The sequence below is a fragment of the Pungitius pungitius genome, chromosome 8 (assembly GCF_949316345.1).
Source record: "Pungitius pungitius chromosome 8, fPunPun2.1, whole genome shotgun sequence".
Lineage (NCBI taxonomy): Eukaryota > Metazoa > Chordata > Actinopteri > Perciformes > Gasterosteidae > Pungitius > Pungitius pungitius.
In genome coordinates, this window is record NC_084907.1 from 18,736,368 (window position 1) to 18,755,699 (window position 19,332).

Consider the following 19,332-nt stretch of genomic DNA (forward strand, 5'->3'; position numbering starts at 1 on the left):
GAGCCAGGAGTCAACCCGCTGCTGACCGCGTAGCTCTCGGCGCCAGCTGCTGACGTGCTCATTCGCCTCCACGCGAATCCCTCGCATTCCACAAATGAGCCGACTGGGGCCCGGAGCGCCTCTGCCCTGCAGACATCAGCCGCGTGGCCTCCTAATGAGGCCCTTTAATTAGTCGTTAAACACAGCGACCGGCCAGCGCTTTCCTTCTCCTTCTCCTTCTCCCTCTCTCTCTCTCTCTCTCCCTCTCTGATCAATAGCCATGACATTTCTGTTTCTCAACCGCGCTAATTACATTTTGGGAGTTCATTCTGCTACTGTTCCTATTTAGCAGCAATCCAAATACCACACATTAGTAACAAACACATAAAACTCACTGACCTTAAAATTACACACCACGCACAATGTTGTATATTTAATGTAACGGATGCGAAGTAATTCCCCAGTGAAAAAGTTACATATTTCCATCCTCAAACGGGGTTCGTGGCTTTGTAATTACACGCTTGAGAACAATTCCACGTACGAGACACTGTGCCACAACGGCAACACCAACTGCTGCAGGTTTGGCGGGTCACTGAAAATAAATGTACATCCGTTCCTAAAGGGTTCGCTGTGTGCGCGTGTTTGTGTGTGTGTGTGCGTGTGTGTGCGTGTGTTGCCGGCATGTGGTGCCCCCGGCTGCAGAGCTCCCCATGTCAGGGAAGCATTAACTTCAAGTTGATGCACATTGCAAACAATCAGCCTCGGTAATGACCTCATCTGTTTGTGCAACGCAACAGCCCCCGTTTAAGCTGCTGAAGTAATCACGTCACCATCAAGCAAAGAGGAGTGGGATCAATTACTGTATCATCTTACGGCGGCTTTATACATGGTGGTGGTGACCTCGTCCTGACCTCAGCCTGACCAAATGCCCAGAGCTGCTGCCAGTACTGCAGCCAAAATGACAGCTGGAATAATAAGCCGCCACACGCCAAAAGGACAAAGGCGCCAAGGAGAGCGTGTGACGGAGGCTTCAATAGGGGTCGATTTTTGTTTTTATCCAGAAGTGTTTACGGCCTATTCACCGCAAACTGTGAATTGGAATGTTCCAAGGACTCTCTGATAGTCACTTTTCCCCCCCCCCTCATTTCTTCATCTGCCCCAGTGACTACAGACTCAAGCACCACATGCTGCTGCAGCTACACGGTGACAAAGCAGCTGCAGCTCCGTGAAGCACAGCCAGAGAAAGAAGCGCATTCACACTGATCACTTCCTAGGTGTAACAATTTAGCGTTAAACGACTCAGGCACTTCTGACTTTTATATCGCTTACTTTTAAAAGATGAGAAGAAAAAAAAGACTTGAATGCTTGTGTGGAAAGGGTGGGGAAAAGGGGGCGTGGAGGTATAAAGAGGAGGGGGATACAGCATTCTTATGAAAGTTGCTCAGTGCAGCAAGATGGAAAAAAAAAAAAACAAGAAGGGAAATGCCTCGAGGTTCAAATGAGTGACAACTACAACTTTTAAGACCTACTTTTTTTAAATTAGGTGTATTGACTGAATTTGAGTTGCATCAAAACATCTAAATGTCTTCTTCTCAACGGAAGCCCAGGAGGAAAATCCACCGACGGATCCGTAGCTTGTACTTGTACGTTGGTGCATGAAGCAATCGTTTCTCTACTTTTCAGGACTCGCATGGCCCACCTCAACATTTGCATCAAGTTCAGCAATAAAGCCCCCATGAAGGATACAGTACTGCGGGCCTGTATTTCTGCAACGTTACGTCTTGATTTGTGTAATAATCGAGTCGCGCTTGCGCGACGCAAAGCATCATAAGCAGCCAGTGATAAACAAGCCCTACCTTAAGCCAGCTATTAAAAACTGGGATGAGCAGAAATGAGAAAAACAGCGTCCTAGTGGTCCACACTCAGCCGAGAGCCCGTCCTCGCGGGAAAAGAACTAAAGGACGGATCTCGCCTCCAAACGATCTCGTCCGGAGAAAGACTCGGGTGGTTTCTGTTCGCCGTGGGAATATCAGCCTGCCTCCTCGGCAAGTTTATTGTGACCGAACAGATACGGGACACTCGCAGGTGGCCGGGAGCGCGTACGGGCATCCACGCTCGCTTTTTTTTTTTTGTCACAGTGCTCCAGCGGGGAGGGATCGGGAGCGTGATCCTATCACTACAAGATCCTATATTTAAAAGAGTCGAACCACAGTGACGCAGCGCTCCTCTACGTGGTTAGTGTGTGGTTAGATACTTCACAGCTAAACAGAAACACCAAGGAAGTCATCCCTGTTACGTTGTGTCAGAGCGTTGGGAACCATTCCTTTGAAAATGAAGGCGGTGGGCCGGGATCACAGCGCACATCTGTTGTTTGGACAGCTATTTTTTTGTCCAGAGTTGGGAGGAGTGGGAGGGGGGGGGGGGGGGAATAAGGAGGCCTTGAGTTGATCTCCATGTGCCCCAGAAGTAGATGTGATGAAAGATCAAAGAATACGCAGATTTGGGAATTGAACACGTGATGGTTGAAACCGAGGCGGGGCCGTGCATCATAGAGGCAGAAACTGGCCGCATGAGAGAATGATGACATCAGACGACCCACAATCCAACTGAGCAGGTCCAGCCGCATTCAGGGAGTGTGTCTCTCTGCACACGCGCGCACACACACACACACACACTTCTTCTTCTTCAGCCTACTCGGTTTCACGCTGACGATCTGGACTCAACCGGAAGCTTTCCGCCTCCTGCCTGCCGCATCGGTGGCGTGTTGCGTTGTGTCCTCTAATAACCGCCCTCTCTAATTAAGCGGTGAGATGGAGCCCGGTGGAGCGGCCATTAATCCGCCCATCCGTCACACAAAGAACAACACAGAGCAATACACCGGCGATCAGTGAGTAGCATTACAGAGCAACAACAGGGCTTAGCCTCGGGAGCCCTCAATCCACCGAGTGGGTGAGCGGTTACACAGCCATGTTTGGAAAGAAGTCGGAATCCCAGAACAGTTTTCAGCCACTAAGAGTTTTTTTAAATCATGCCCAGGTGACGTGAGCTAAGGAACCACCTTTCTGGTTCCGATTACTGAATATTCCTCCTGGAGCACGTCCTGTGCTGTTGGGGCTGCTCCTCGTGTTAGCTGGTATAGCAACGATTGCTGAATAAACACAACCATGCTCGACCATTTTGCATGAATGATCACTCCGGGATGAATCCTACCGACTTAAAATCAACATTTTGATCCAAACCCGAAGGAACATCTTCACAGGAGACCACGTGACTCGGCACGCATGTTGACATTCATGCGACGGCCTCCCCAGGTGGGGAAATGAACTGCGCGGCTGATGTTCGGAGTTTCCAGCCGAGCGGGTCTCGCTTACGGAGTCCCTGTCGTAGTCCTGGCTGACTGCGGGGCAGAACCGGGGTTCCGGGCCCCGGGTTGGGGGGGGGGGGTTGGGGGCGGTGGAGGAATGCCAGGCATATGGTTGTGATTAGAACGGGGGCGGCAGAGCACAGCGTTTACATTAGCCTACTGCCTGAGGGGCTGGGGAGCTTTATGGAGGACTGTGCCAGTCACGGTGCACAGTCTGCCAGGCTCTCAGTGTAAAGTTGAAAAATTAAGCGGGAGTGTGTGTGTGTGAGTTTTTTTCTGACCGTCTGCTATATTGAGTAAGTTTGGCATCACCATTATACGTGACCTGGATGTCAGTGTGACAACGTGTCGGAGGAGGAGAGTTGACAGCGGAGCTTCAAGACGAGACTCGCGAGAGATCGCGGGAAGCTGGGCGCATGGTTAACCCACAATAAACTCTCTTTACAGGGCAAACACCACAACACAACAGCTTGTGACACATAAACATTTTGTAATAATCGTTGCATGCTGGGTAACGTCGGCCCTCAGGTTTCAAAATGGGATTTACGCATTTTTGGATGAAATATGATGCCTCTTTTTACCTATATATTGTGAATAAATGAAAGCGATTGAAGCTTTGGTTGGTGAACGCATCTCCAGCCATAACCAGCAGTAAATAAAGAATGGAAATTAGCCACTGCTGTTCATTTTAATGAATAGAAAAGTCTTGAAACCCTAACAATAAAAAAAAGAAATGAATGAGTTTTTAATCGTCTGAACCCTGATCTTAGCAACAACCTTCCCAGGTGGGTTTTCACATAATAAAGCTTAGGGGTAGGTGCATATTAAAATCAATGAAGCAAACCCAATTTAGAGGTTTGACCGTTGTGGATTAAGAAGGAAGATCCCACGTCATAGCCGTCTTTCATGGGTATCTACGGTCTTGTATTTTATAAATATCCTCAAAGAGAGGACCTTGCGTATGCATCTGTTGTGGCACAGTGCTTGAACAGAATCTGGATTCCATGTCGTTGTCCCGTTCCATCTTTCATATTACCTAATTGTACAACTTGAACTTTCAATGCAATTGAGGATGGCAGTAAATACAAATTAAAAAAATTGACTTGCTCTATAAGTTCAAACCTCATATGACTCATGCACTCCAGAAGTACACATCACTCACCCACTAGCACACCTCCTAATCATCATTAGCATACTGCCAACCCCCCACCCCACAAAGCATCCTGCCGATTGAAAGGCATGGTGGAATTTGGGAGGAAAAGAATGCAACAACACACCTCTCCCCGAAACCGGAAACGAGAGTGATTTGCAGCCGCTCATTATTGGCACAGTCCACGTTGGGCGGTTAGGCAGCGGGGCTGGTGGGGCACGTCCATTCCTCCTGACGTGAAATATGGAGGTAATATCTGTTGCCTTCTGTTGCAAGATCCCGACAAACACACACACACACACACACACACTCACACAAAAGACACAGAATTTAAACCACCCCATCCACCTTTACATTGCATCTGTCAAATATAATCTGTATGACAAATTTAGTTGGAGAAATTCATGGAGGCATAAATGGTAGCTAACACTGTGTTTCTTTTTTTCCCCCATTGTTAAATATTCCACTAATTTGAAACAGTAAAGACCCAACACCACCTCAAAGCTCCTCCCCAGTGCCATTATGAACCCATCCATGGCCTTTGACCTTGTTCTCATTCATGGTACACCTGCTGTGTGTCGAAAAAAACATGACGGCAGCATCCGAGCAGTGTCAACACAGCCACTGTTTAGTGTGGGAAGGCAAAGAAAGCCGGGCAACCACAGCCCAGAGGGGAGGGGCCAGGGGAGGTGACACCGACCCAGGACAAAGCGCCATGCCCGCGGGCAAATGCCAAGGGGTCTGAGAGGGGAGGGGGGAGAGGGGGGGGGGGGGGGATTGAAGCGGGCGAGCAACAGTTGGAATTCGACCGGGTCTCCGCTCGTGTGATGTCATTTGATTCCTGATAAAATGGGCTTAAGGGGAAAGAATGGAGGACAGGAGGAGGTGACCGAACAGAGAGGGAGAGAAGAGAGAACGGGGTTGATGTGAGGAGGGCGACGGGGGATTGATGTTGGTTTGAACGCTGGAATGAGTCTCTGGGGGGGGTGGGGGGAGTTGGTGGGGAGGCCCCCCCGCCCGTTTTCTCTAACGCTGATCGGCGCACCTTCGAGTCTGTGCGGAGCCAACCACAACCGCACTCGCCCAGATTTTATGACCCCCTCAACTTTTTTTCCGTTTAATCAGCGAAGGAGCGTGGAGAAAAATACTTGTATCAATAAAGAGAGTCAAATTTACTGTCATAATAAAGGAGATGTCAGCTTAGCTGGAAAAAGACATATTTGCCAGGTGCACAGCTCATCAAATGCAACACATCGACAGTCTGTTGAAACTCTACATATCTGTCGGCAAGGAATACATTTTTTCAAAAGAAATGAAAACAAGCTTCAGAGAACTTCTGGTATCCTACGACGCCCTGATCACAAGTGACATTTTTATCTTGCAGAGGTCACCGGGTCCACCAACAATATCTTCAATAGTTACACCGGTCAAATCAGCAGACATAAAAAAAAAAATCATCCATTGAGAAAAAAAAAAAATGCAACGACAACATGTGTAAATAAAAAGAATATTGCGTCGGGTTCTTTGCATCTCGACGGGCTGAATGCAAATCCGTAGCTTACAAAGACTTGGAAAATAGTATTTGTAGAGCCAGTCTATCTTTAGAACAACAACAACATGAAGTCACATTTGTGACCTTGTTTGTGCCTTTTGGCACACAATGATTTGGGCAAGAGTAAAGAGCTGTATTTAGACCACACACACACACACACACACACACACACACACACACACACACACACACACACACACACACACACACACACACACACACACACACACACACACACACACACACACACACACACACACACACACACACACAGCCTGTGGTAAAGAGTCTGGATACTCGGAACAAAGCAACGTTTTTTTTCTTTCTCTGCTCTCTTTGTGCAATATGGAGCAAAGCTGTGACATCATTTGTTTAAAACTGCGTTCAAATGGAACTACCTTCCCAGCAGCAATTTTCCTGTGGAAACATTAATGCCACTTTCCCGTACTTCCTCACTGCTGTGCCACTCTGTAAAGTAAACTCCCGGCTAATTTGCAATGTGCACATACATTCAAAATGTAGATGTGTAATATCGTCAGTAGCCATTACACTTCAGTGCTACAACTAAGAAATATTCCCACATGTTTAATGACTGAAGGAGGCCTTCATCAATTACTTTGACATGCTAATCCCATGACCTGCTGTGTGCCATAGATTAGTAGAAGCTGGAGGAGCAGCCAGCCTGTATTTTATCTGTGAGGGCAAAGGTGCAGCAGAGCTCTGACGAAAACGACGTCTTTCTACTCACAACTAAGAGGGCTTGACAATCAGAATAACTGAAAAAGGTTGTATTCTATTACTATGAACCTTGTATTAAATGTAAGGGCATAACAATTCATTGTCATTATAATGAATAATGTTAATTATTAATAATTTAAACTGCGGCTTAAACCTCCAATATATCCCGACTTAATCCATAAACATTTAATTATTTCTGTATTTCAAATTCATCTTGTACAAAATAACAGTGTCCAGCTGACTTTAATGACGGGCTCTACTCCAAACAGATGTGCAGCACAATGCTTTTGTACCTCTCCGACGCCGGGAATGTGGTCGGTCTGTCTGAGGACGGATAAACAAATTTATCTGGGATGGGACTACGAGACTAAAAGCTGCTCCTCTCTCCTCACCGCTGTTTATCTACGACTTTCCAAGTCTGTCTCTCTCTGTGTGTGTATGTGTGTGTGTGTATTTTATTTAGTAACCAGCCAAGCCACTGGGGATGACCGGCGCCTTGGGATTCATGACCCCCGTTGCTGTGACGACCAAAAGGTCACCTGACACCAATCACCTCAGACATTCATGTTTACACTCCCGAGATCAAGCGAGCAGACGAGGGCTGAGGAGGCGAGGGCTTAGGAGACAAGGGCGCCGAGAGTAGTAAAGAGGAGACAGTCCCAACAGCGGAGAGCTAATCATTGTCTTTCACTGAGGACTCAAAGTTCAGACGATCGAAACTAAAAACCAGGCAAAGCAAATCAAACGATGACACCACAGAGGTTCCCACTGGCTCAGGGGTGAATTTGCCTTTACCCGTGGGGAGGAGGGGCGAGGGAAAACTGCAACGTAAGCAGGCGTGCTCACAACTTCACGCCTGCCCTCCGATCTCTGGTCCACATCCCGGTCCCTGGGGACGCTCCGCCCCGCGCACCTGCCGACAGGTGGAGCGCAGCGACACGTCGCAGTTTCACCCCGACCTGTCCGACCGGATCGGCGGGTGTGTCTCTGAGCTGCAAGCGACAAAAAGAATGCAGGCCCCGAACCGCTCACAGCCCCGACTGGCTCCCTGGGATTCCAACCATTCCTACCGAGAGGACAATGACCCGGACGGGGGCCGCATGGAGCTCGTTAACGCAGACTCACTGGCAGCATGGGTGGGGTCTTCATGCTGCAGGGTACCATTGTGTCCTTTGGAAGATTAAATGGAAAATGTGGGAGTTCACTTCCTTGACCGTGCAGGGCAAATATCTGTATTTGAAGAGAAGTTAGATGTTGGCTAGAGCTCAACCCCTGAATTTTGTAGCCCACAGTTTTTCCTTTTTTTTTTTTATGTTGCCGAATTGGCACCATTAATTGTATGCAGAATGCAACCTCAGCACTTTTGGTTTAGAATGTAGCCGTGGATGTACAGGGTAAGCTCACTGGATCACTTTAAAGGTCTTTTATCTAGATTTTCGATGTAGATTTATGGGCCTTCATACTCTGCGGCTATTGGGGATGAAGACATTTAAAAATGTGTAAGTCACAGTTAAATTAAAGCCATGTGTATCATGTCTGATTTGGCAAAGTTACCGAGAAAAAAAGAACAACCGTGATTTAAAAGGATAATATACCAAAGCCCGTGTTTGTAAATTATCCATGCAAATGTAAAGGCTGATATCAGAGATATCTATCCACATAGGTCCTCACCCCGAGAGAGAGAGAGAGAGAGATCTGAGCTTGACAAACTCAATTTACAGGAAATATACCATTAATGTTATATCTTGAATGATCCTTTCACTGTGGTGATGCAGAGAGAAATGAACACTGAGTGCCTTTAAATGTTCTGAAGAGATGAAGCAGCAATCGGCCGATGAGACTCACGGTATCTTAATGGGAGAGAAGGGGAGGTCTGACTTGAATAATAATGCAAACGAATCATCTCAATCATTTTGTTATTTCCAGAAAAAGAAACGCTCGACGGTCCCTGAGACTGGCGGAGTCACCAGTTGACGTTTTATCAATCCGCATTTGATTTAAACATCTGCCGCTTGGGAATACAGATGTAAAAATAGCCTTTTGGCTAACTCTGGTGCCTTACAAAATATGGGTGTGCACCGTCCCGTATCAAATACACCAATAAAAAAAAAAAAAAATGATTTGCCTCACAAAATATGTCATTATCATGTCCCGAACCCCACCTTACAAAGCAGGAAACATCTGGAGCACATCTACCAGAACAAAGAGCTTGGTGGACAAAGGCAAAGTGCCACACAGGATTTGGAGTGGGAGCAACGGAGAGTCAAAATGGATCGAAAGAAACGCACAGCAACAAAAAAGCCCCTACGAGAGGAGACAAGAAACCCAAAGATTACTCCCCTTATTGCAGCCATACCCAGTCCAGTCCTCCAGCTGCTTTCTGTGATAACAATGTCTAACAGTGTGACGTGTAGGGACCAACTCAGCTTTACACTAAAACTCTCCCGACAACAGTAGCTCCAGCTGCGAGGAGACTTTGAAAAAAAGATGAAAGAAAACAGTTAGAGAGACTACTACTTGTTCACTGTGACTCAGCAAGCAACTAGGCCAACATCCAGTTCCGAGTGTCCCCTTATCAGCCCATTTACATCAAGAAGAATAGAAATCAAGCGGCCATGAAAAGAAACAGTGTGTCTGTGAGCACTTGGATCCTAAGAGCCCCACAGGGAAATTAGATTTCTTGTTTAATTTATGAGCTCTGGAGCCCAGCAGGAGCCCGAGGTCTTGGAGGGACGTCTGCGTTCGGCAGCAATCTTCTGCCTATTTGCGCCAACGAAATAGAAGAAAACGGTTGACTCTCTCCGTAGAGAGCCCGCTTTGTGCTGTACTTCGCTGGCACAGGGACCGCTGATCCGTCACTACTGCGTGAAAACACAAAAAATACGGTATATGGAATTGTTGTGACCAGCTGTATGGGTGTCCGGACGCGGGTTAACCCCTCTGGAAGAGCACGACTGATCAGACTGCTCAACGCCCACCGACACCCGATCCAGCATTTTGTCCAGTAGAGGTGTTTCTGATGCCGGCATCGGAAACCAGTCCAGCAGAAAGCGACGTCCTGTCTGACCATCTGTGTGCCCGTTACTCACAGCGCACAGTATGATCGTGTCGGCTTTCTGCAGTTACAGTTAAATAAACCTGCACAATATCATCTGTAGCGTCGATAAAATGAAGGCAAGTATCAGGATGAGAATATGCATCCATCACTGTGGAAACATTCCAGACAAACTAAAAGCAAACAAGGGGGAAAAAAGTGCTTTACTCGTTCTCCCCCTCAAATAATCAAACAACAGCTCCACGAGGTTCCCTGGAACTATTTAATCAAACGCTCTCCGGAGCGTCCGGGCCGCTGTGTCCTCCGGAGGGGAGTTTAAAAAGGAAGGTGCGGCAGCATTTGCCGAAGTACGAGTCATACCAGATAATATGAAATAACTGTCAGTGAAACACAGCAGACACCTGCGACACTTAAAATACTAATCTTGGCCAGCTCCAGCTATGTAAACAGAGCGTTCCTGAACAGTACACAGGGGGAGAGGGAACAGTGCAGTTGTGCGCGTGACTGCGTGCAACTTGAGAGAAAGATATCTGCGTGCAATAAGCTTAGCGATTTATCCGAAGGGCTTGGATTATGTATTTAACTCTAAATGTTAGTGTATGGCTGCCTGTGGGCGTGTGAGAGGGAGACAATCTAAAGCGGTAGTAGATAGTACGGCATGACGTGACAAATGGAATTCAGACCCAGCCCACCCAACACACAGCTCAAAAAGAGGAGAAAGAAGAAGAAGAAGAAGAAGAAGAAGAGTGAATCACATGATGGCCACATGAGAGCCTGTGTGTGTGTGTGTGTGTGTGTGCTGCCGAGCGCTCGTTAGAAACACCGCTACATCCTTCCGGAGTTGAAATATGAGGCCTGTCACGGTAGCCACGGCTTGAGGTGACAGGTCGTCCACGGGCCTACACCAGTGCGCCGCCACCACCGGCATGCAAGAATTTGACACTGACCTGTTTTGGCCAAAAGCCCACACAACCCCGCTCCGGTGTCAGTATTTTGGAAGGCGGCTGCGTTACGTTAATTGAAACGAGTGGCTGGCTTGGGAATTTGTTTACAGCGTTGATGTGAGAAATGGGTGTTGCAGCTTAAAATATTAAAACCTGTGAATAAAGCAGAGTCTTTCCAGCTCGTCACATTCGTTCACTGCAGGGAAGCCGTTTAAGTCCATAATTTCATGGTGCGTCAACAAGTGTACATACGATTAGAGACGGGGAGAAAGTAGACAATTACGTTTCAGAGGGATACCGCGGCAAAACTTCAAACTGATTAGAAAGCGGTCATTGAGTACAATACAGTCCTGACAAGATAGCACTGAGAATGCAGATTGTAAAACGTCATGCTGGTTTGTGACCTACAGTACTCAGAGTTCAGCTTTCATCTGACTTTACTTCACAGGAAGTGCTTTTGTAGTGAGTTCAAATGGAAAGTGGAATCCAATCAATGTCAAAAGCAGAGAGTGGAGGTGAAGATGTACAATATCCTCTTCTTAAGGGAGGAGGATTATCATAATCATGTGGAAAATTTACATATAAAGTAAACTGCTGTAACAGTCGCCTAAACGCCTGAGATCTATCGTCCAGCATTTCATTTCCAGCTTTGACAAAAAGAAACTTGGGGCAATGGTTCTGCTGCCGCCGGACTGAATGAAATTAACTTTAACCATTGAAAATAAACATTTTAAAAACAGTATAACCGGTGTTTACACTAGCTTCTCGTCCCGTGCTTAAGTTTATGTTCGGATGCGCCGTGAGAAATAACCAGACGAGACACGAGGCTCAACATCGAGGCTCCAAAAAGGTGGACACCAGTGACCTCGTCATTAACTCGAGTCTGTTGCTTAATTGCTGCTCTGTAAAATACAATAATTCACTTGCGTACCAAAATATGCTTCTATTACTTTAGACGCCAGTGGGCAAAACACCACCGCTGTTGGTTATTCAGGAGATAACACAAACCTTCTGGCATCTCACATGGTACCAATACTTTCAGTTCCTTGAAGTCCCTCTCTGCTGATTGTTTCCCCATAATGCTGCACCCCCCAGCCTTCACAGCGACTGCCACCCACACACAGCCGTCATCCATAACTGCTGTGAAGTGACCTGCTGGAATGATTCTTTTCATTAGGACTTAAGCAGGAAAAGGACAGGGTGGTGGTCGGAGGCGGGGGGGCTTAATTACAGGCGTCACAACTACCACACTCACGCAACAATGGGTGAGGAGAGAATAGACCAAGACTCCAGAGGGGAGAGATAAGAGGGGGGAGCGGACAAGATGAATGGAGCGAGGAGAGATGAGGCGAAGGAAAGCGGCGGCGTGGCTCGACGAGGCATTGTGTTGTGTGCACATGTGCGTGCTCACTGCTGTGGACAAACAGGCGGACCTGGTGTCTAAATCCTCTTAAATCGGGGCTAGACTGTTCTCTAAACCTGTAGATACTGCCTTGTTTGGTCTGCGCGTGGGTAAGCTGCCCAAAGACTTGACATTAATGGGATTTGTGTAAATAGACCCCAAGGCCTCAACTAGAACGTAATTAAAAGTAAAGAAAGGGAAGCAGCAGGCTGGGGAAGAAAGGCCTTCACATCTCAAGGAGGCCGAGAGATAAATGATAGATTTTCTGGTCGTGACCACGGCTACAAAGATAACAAGACGGACAAATGAACTCTGTGCCGCCTTTCGAGTGTCTCTTCGCTATTGCAAAAAAATAAACAAGCACTTTACCAGGTTTTTGTTGTGCAGGAATAAAATCCCTGCCAAATCAAAAAAAATACAAACGCACAAAACTTTCAACTTTCCCAGCGGCTGTGGGCTATGGGTCTCTCGGCCACATCCACTTGCTAACCGGTCTCAGCCACATTAATGATGCCTGCAACCAATCCCATCGCGCCTCTCCATTGGCTGACTGCTGCGGGCATCAACACGTCTCAATGGATCCTGTTCCCGCCTGTGGTCAAACGCTGTAAAGACTAAACGCAAAGCAAAGGCTGGCGGAGAGACTGAGGAGTAGACTGCAACGACGCGTCACTCGGACCTCTGATTCAGAAAAGGTGCCTCTGGTTCTGAATGGTTAAAACAGGATTCATAACCTGAAAATGGTCTCGCTGCAGTAAAGTGTAAACGGCGACGTTACGGCTTCAAAACGCCCACTTGACAAATACATTCACGCAAAGACACACCAAGATGCTGAATCGGTGCTGTTTGAACAGCTAGCTTAACGAGGCTTCAACATAACAGAACACATGAAAGCACTAAAAAGGACCAAAAAAGGACTACCGGCTCGTAATTCAGGGTCATGGTAGATTGGATTTTTCACATGTGATCTAAACAAAGCAAAACTGGATTGCCGAAAGGAAAAGGAGGAGGGAACTTTTTTTTGATGAGCACCACAAGGCTGAATCCTGAACAAAATGATCTTTTAAGCAATAAGATTAATTTACTGTGAGGTCCATTTTCAAGCACCTGACACGCGTCATTAGAATCTTCAATGCTTCATAAAAGACAAACTTTGATGACGACTTCCGCCTGAGTTTGGTGGAGAGCATGGTTGAACCCAGAGAGAGGGGGGGGGGGGGGGGGGGGGGGGGATTATGCTAACCGAGCGGCAGGATTGACAGTGTGGAAATAAGGAAAGGCCTTTGGAGCAGACTTGTAGGACCAACGCTGAGCGATATTAAGCTCACAGCTTTCGTTCCCCTGTGTGCTCCGACACTCGTGAGGAGGCTCAGCGTTTTCGTGCCTTCTGTGGCTTTGATTTCCAGCGTAGACCGAGGTAAAGGCCGCTTACTCATGACGTCCCGGAGCGGAGTGCTGTCGAAAGCTCGAACAAACCGTTTCTCTTTGGTCCGTCCTGGTGCTCAAGACCATCTTTTCTCTCGGGAACTTTTTGTCAACCGTGTCTGAATCGTTCCCGAGAGAAACACACTCTCTCCTGCTGTGCGTGTTCACAATGTGACGACACTGGATAAGAGCGGTCTACAAAAGGAGATGAAATGCCCCCTCCCCGCCCGACTAAACACACTATTGTAAATGTGTCGGCCTCGCTCTTTTTCTGACAGAGTGTGTAACTGCAAGCGCCAAGTGTGACCAATTCTCATTCACAGTAAATACGTCAAACCTCCACTGGAGCCAATTACGAAAAAAGGAAAGACAATTATTCAGCAAACAAAAGAAGTAGACTGCACACACACATTTGCTCTTGTAGTCCTTTAGAGACAAACGTGTTACATTAAGGAGTCGTTCCAGGGTCTATTAAGTCGTTAACAGATCGTCCCTCTACTGTATTTAAATGCAGAACCTGGGCACAAACACACACACACTTCACAAAAAATTCAGGGCAAAGTAGGCAGGATGCTTATACTCTACATGTGACTTCCATCTCTCTTGTTCTCACATGCGCTTGTGGGGATACAAACACACACACACACACACACACACAGAAATTGAAGCCAAAGACCTTTCCTGAGGCCTGCTGTGGAGGGAGGAAGGGAAGTCCCTCCACCAGAGGACAGAGAGGTGGAAGAAGGTTTGGGTGAGGAGTGCTGTGTGACATCCTGTTGAGACAAAGGAAATGCAAACACTTTCATAGGCAAAGCCTGCCAGAAACACACACACACACACACACAACTCGGAGTTAATGCAGTGACGCAGTGTTGTAAATTTGGGCAGCTCCCGTTTAGCAGCTTGCGCCGCAATTATGAGAAGGTAGAACATTTTCTTCCTGGAATTTATAGCAAGTGAGGCCCTCGTTGATCACACCAGCTCCGTGATGACGAGCAGGTCAGGTAGAAATACACTCTTCTGAAGCTCCTGTTTACCGGAGCGACCCCAACATGTGCACTAAGGCCAGAGACAGCGCGTCACCAAACTGCCTTCAATCTGAAAGCTCAGTGTTGTGTGTTGTTGCGTTGGCCATAGTACCACACTGTAATGGTTTTGCATATGCGGCGTACAGGAGGTCATCGTCTAGAGGGGATTATCCATTAACGTAGGTGTTCATCCGATTTTTTTTTAATCACTGCGTGACTTTCTGTTTGCAAACAGAGCAAAGTTTCTTTGGCCTCACAGCGTTATCAGACTCCATGAGGGCAGCGTTAGTAGCTTCCATTGTACCAATACGGTGTGAGAGCACATGTCTGTCTTTGTATGTATTTTCCCGCAGCTTCTGCCCGATCAACACACACTGAAGTGGGTTTCTCACGGCGTGGACTCTGCAGCAGCGCACACAGTGTGTGTCCTGCAGTGAATGAGTGTGTGAGTCTGACACTTTTTCTAGATCGACACCCAAAGGAAACAATGCAATCTCAGCAGCAGAACTGGTTGGAGCATTTTATCTACTCAGCCTGGAAGTGTGTGTGTGTGTGTGTGTGTGTGCTGAAGGTCCCGACCTAACGCTTTTTAACGAGTCTTTATATGGTTGGCAGTCAGCAGCAGCAACCTGGCGAAGTGAGCCGACATACTGGAGCGCCACGTCTCCACACATCGCACTTGATTAAAAGTGAGAAAAATTAGGTCACTTCGATTTTACAGATGGCCCTTGTTGCCGAGCATATTATCTCAATTAAAACTGATCAGGGAGGGGAAATTCCCAGACAGCGTGAATTATTAAAATACTTGAAATGGGTTCTGATCATGTGACGTTGTAAGGGCGGTGAACCACGACATCCCCAGATGGGTCCTGGAAAAGGAGGAGGGGGGGGGGGGGGGTGGAGGGGGAAGAGCGCTGACTTCTGATTGGTGCAAAGTGAAAAAGAGTTTCCTCCTATTGTCTACAGTCAACACTGATCTTACAAGACGGGAATTTCTGAACTCACTCAAGATTTGACATGCGTTAAGTAACCTGAAAAAGGAAAAGGAAACAACTCCAGATGTCAACACCTGGCAAAAGCTGCTCACCCACTATACGTTCTGTTTATTGTCGTTTCCTCGACTAGGTCTATTAGAAGGTTCAACGGGAGAGCGAGAGCGACAACAACAGTGAACCACCGGGGAAACTGAATGCGTCTTTTCGCTGTGCCTGAGCAAACAGAAACACCGGCATTCCGGGACGTTCAAAGTGCCCCCCCCCCCCCCCCCCCATCCACGGTTCAGATCATCGCTCCTCCTGCACGGCTCGACGTCATCGCCTCAAGACTGTGGGAGTTCACGGCACGAGCGGTGAACATCTCCCTACCGGTCCGGTTACTTTTGTTAAACCGGTCAGGCCGCTGACGGCACACGGCACAAACAATAGAAAAGTCGTTTAAGGCGGTCTTAAGCATTAGGTTTTAAACAATGCAAATTGACCTCTGCTGGCTCACTGCGGCGCCTCCTCGGGACACTGGAATGAAACAGAGCTACCGTTAAAAGGTTCTTAGCAGCACCTGTGCTTTTTTGGGGGGGGTCGTAACGGGTCGACACGTCTGCAACGGGCAGATCGACCTACGCCTGCGCTCATCTTTTTACCTCAGTCGGGACGTAATTAGTCGTTGACCTGTGAGCGGGGGCCCACGTTTTGGGACAAAGTTGAGCAATAGTGGCCTCAAGTGAATAGGACGTAACGTCCACATTGAGCCCTTAAAATAAATAAATACCTAGTGACCCTGACATCACTGCCGCCAGCTGAGTTCACAGGTTCTAAACATGTGACATCGTCCTTGAGGAGTCGCTGCTCTTTTGTCCGTCTCCGCAGGAAGCCAGTGTGCCCCCCCCCCCCCCCCCCCCCCCGAGCATCCTTTCAGCCATCAGAGAGGCTCACTGTCACACCGAGGCAAGCTGCCCATGAGCAAGACGGACCGGCTACACGGGCCTCATAATCACACTCAGTAATCACTCGTACTTTTTGGATGTGGCTATTGAGAAGTGTTGCCAGTCCATCCTGTTTCATCGACAGACACAGGCCAACTCAGCCTGCTGATTGGCTGCTTGTTTTTTTTTTTTTTTGGGGGGGGGGGGGGGGGTTACCTCTGCGTTATGACATTGGAGTCGTTTCCGAGGGGTTTGTAAATAAGATAATTAACAAAAAGGGAAGATGAATAAACAGCGTTTATGAGCCCGTATTGTTTCCATATGGGGTTGAAAAGAAAAGAAAAAGCCAAACTTCATTCAAAAAACTGTCAATTAAAAAGGTGCTCGCCGCCAGGTGTTAAACGTCAAGACTCTCTTCTCCCCCCCCCCCCATTTAAGAGTGGGCTGAGCCAATAGTTCGTCTTGAATATCCAACTTTTAAGCTTAATTGACTCATTTTAAGTGGGCGCTTCTTTCACTAATACAGTAACAGTCGCGGCCAACAAAAACATTTAACCCCTTTAACCTTTCCGAAAACCGAGCAACATTAAAAGAGCACAAGTTTGAAGGGAGTTTTATGCGCGTGACATCTCTCCCGAGTCCTTACCTTGCCTGACGGTTTTTAACCTGACGGGACCTTTGCAGTTCTTTATCACGGTCTGCACGTCGTACAAAGGTAATCCCGAAATGGATAGATTCTCGACTTCCAGCAGCAGCTCCCCTTCGTGTATTTTCCCAATTGTGTAAACCATGAGCGCCTCGTCAACCGCTCCGATGTGGGCGAACTCTCCGTTCTCCGCGCCGCCGCGCAGCGGCACGCTCAGCTCCCCGCGGGCGTCTTTAGAGACGGAGCACTCGTTCACTCTGGAGGTCCAGTGGTTCTTCTTTAGCACGGGGTTGGACATTTTGGACAGTTAAGAGCCAAACACCACCCCCCTCCTCCTCCAAAAAATAAATAAAAAATAAGTCAGAGCAGCGTTGCCTCTCAGAAAGTGGGGCCGTATCCGGGTGAAGAGCAGCAAACTTTCTTTCTCTTCCACAGAAACATGAGAGCCTCTGACAGTATCGCCCCCCCGCTCTCTCCCGGTGTGATGAATCAAGCCATTCCCTCCGACCCCGGTGTCACTCCTTACTGTGCCGATATTGTTTTCATCGTTTCCTGAACATCCCTGCGGTTTAATCCATATTTTTTTTATCGATGTCCTTCAACATACGCGTCGGCTCCACCCGCGTCTCGTGCGCACTCTATTAAAATCCAATTGGTTGTTCAAAAACTCACTTTAAAGGGTGTTTCCTTCTCTTCTCCAGTTGACAGCGTTCGCGACTCGTTTGACCAGGTAGGGCGCTCATTCCCAGTCTGCTCCTCTGTGGCAGTGGGAATGTGTTGGTGTTCGTGCTGCATTCAGGTGCTGTCGGAAGGTTCCACTTCGGGTCACACGACTGGTTCATTTTTTGTGTAAATATGGAAATGCTGTGGGGATCATTTGCATTATGTTTTATCAATAGACTACTATCAAGTCTAATGAGCCCGGTGTGAGAATACCATATGGTGATCGATCACAATATAATTTGAAGTTTAAAAAAAAGTTTAATTGAAATATGCCTAATTGCCTAATACTTTCTCTCTGCCCAGTAGCCATGGCATTATGTTGTCTCTTCTCTTTATTGGGAAACCACTACATTTTTGCAACATTTAGATAACTACGTATATCGTGCTTTTTGTGTACAGTATCAGCATAGTATCGAGTTGGGACACTAACGTTTGAAAGTTTGATTGCGGGAAATCGGAGTCTACAAAGAACACGCAAATGCAGCAATACCAGGCGCATGCGTAGTGCTCAGAGCTGAGGGGGCTATGTTGGTTGTACCTTTTAAATATAAGAGCTTTTTGTTTTCCAAAATCAGAGGCTGATGTAATGTTGTGTTCACTTCATTTAAACTATTGAAATATATATCTGATTACAAGCCACTCCTGAAAAACATAATGTATTGTAATATTTTAGTCAAGCAATTCTCATTTTGAAAAGGAGTTATTTCGACTCAAAGTGATGGTATTGACTAAAGCCCACCAAGATTAGTACCTGTGATCTTGCCTGACAGGATTCCTGCATTTCAGGCTAGACTGGAAGTTTGCAATGGTTTCAACCTCTCCTCTCTGTTAAGACACTCCTAAGAGAGTGTGTGCGTCCGTGTTAACACCCACTTTGACTGCTAGGAACCTTGGTGTGACACTTGACAGCCAACTCTCTCTGACTCCCAACATCACAACGACAGCAACACCATCCTGTAGGTGCACGCTCTACACCATCAAGAGAATACGACCCCTTCTCACTTTGCGACGCAGGTACTTATTCAGGCTCTTGTCAACTCCCTTCTTGACTATTGTGACTCTCTCCGCTGCCGCCATTCGACCTCTTCAGGACAATCTTCATCCTTTCATCAGATGCTTATATGAAAACGCATGTTTAGTATGGAGCACAGTTCATTGCGGTTCCCTCCCATTGTTAAACAATCAACATTAATATAATATTAAAGTACTTAAAATCCAACATAACCCTCAAGAGTCATAAATTATGAACATCTTTATGTTCATGTACGGAGCACCATTAAACCAAACAACGCTAACACTGCATTTCTAACTATCTTATTAAAAATACATTAACCAGAAGTGAGCTATTAAATAGTACACGAAACCAAAGAGCTTCTGTCCACGTGGGAGTCATCCATGAGTTGTTTCA

The 19,332-nt window shown here is 47.1% G+C and overlaps 1 protein-coding gene across 1 annotated transcript in view; it reads right to left on the reverse strand.

Moving 5' to 3' along the window:
• magi1b (membrane associated guanylate kinase, WW and PDZ domain containing 1b) overlaps positions 1–17,954 on the reverse strand; it is a 91,662-nt gene extending 73,708 nt beyond the window's left edge. The window contains exon 1 of the mRNA XM_062564148.1: positions 17,202–17,954. Within this exon, the coding sequence (XP_062420132.1) occupies positions 17,202–17,499 (298 nt within the window). The 5' untranslated portion in view covers positions 17,500–17,954. The remainder of the gene's footprint in view (positions 1–17,201) is intronic.
• Between the last annotated feature and the right edge of the window lie 1,378 nt (positions 17,955–19,332).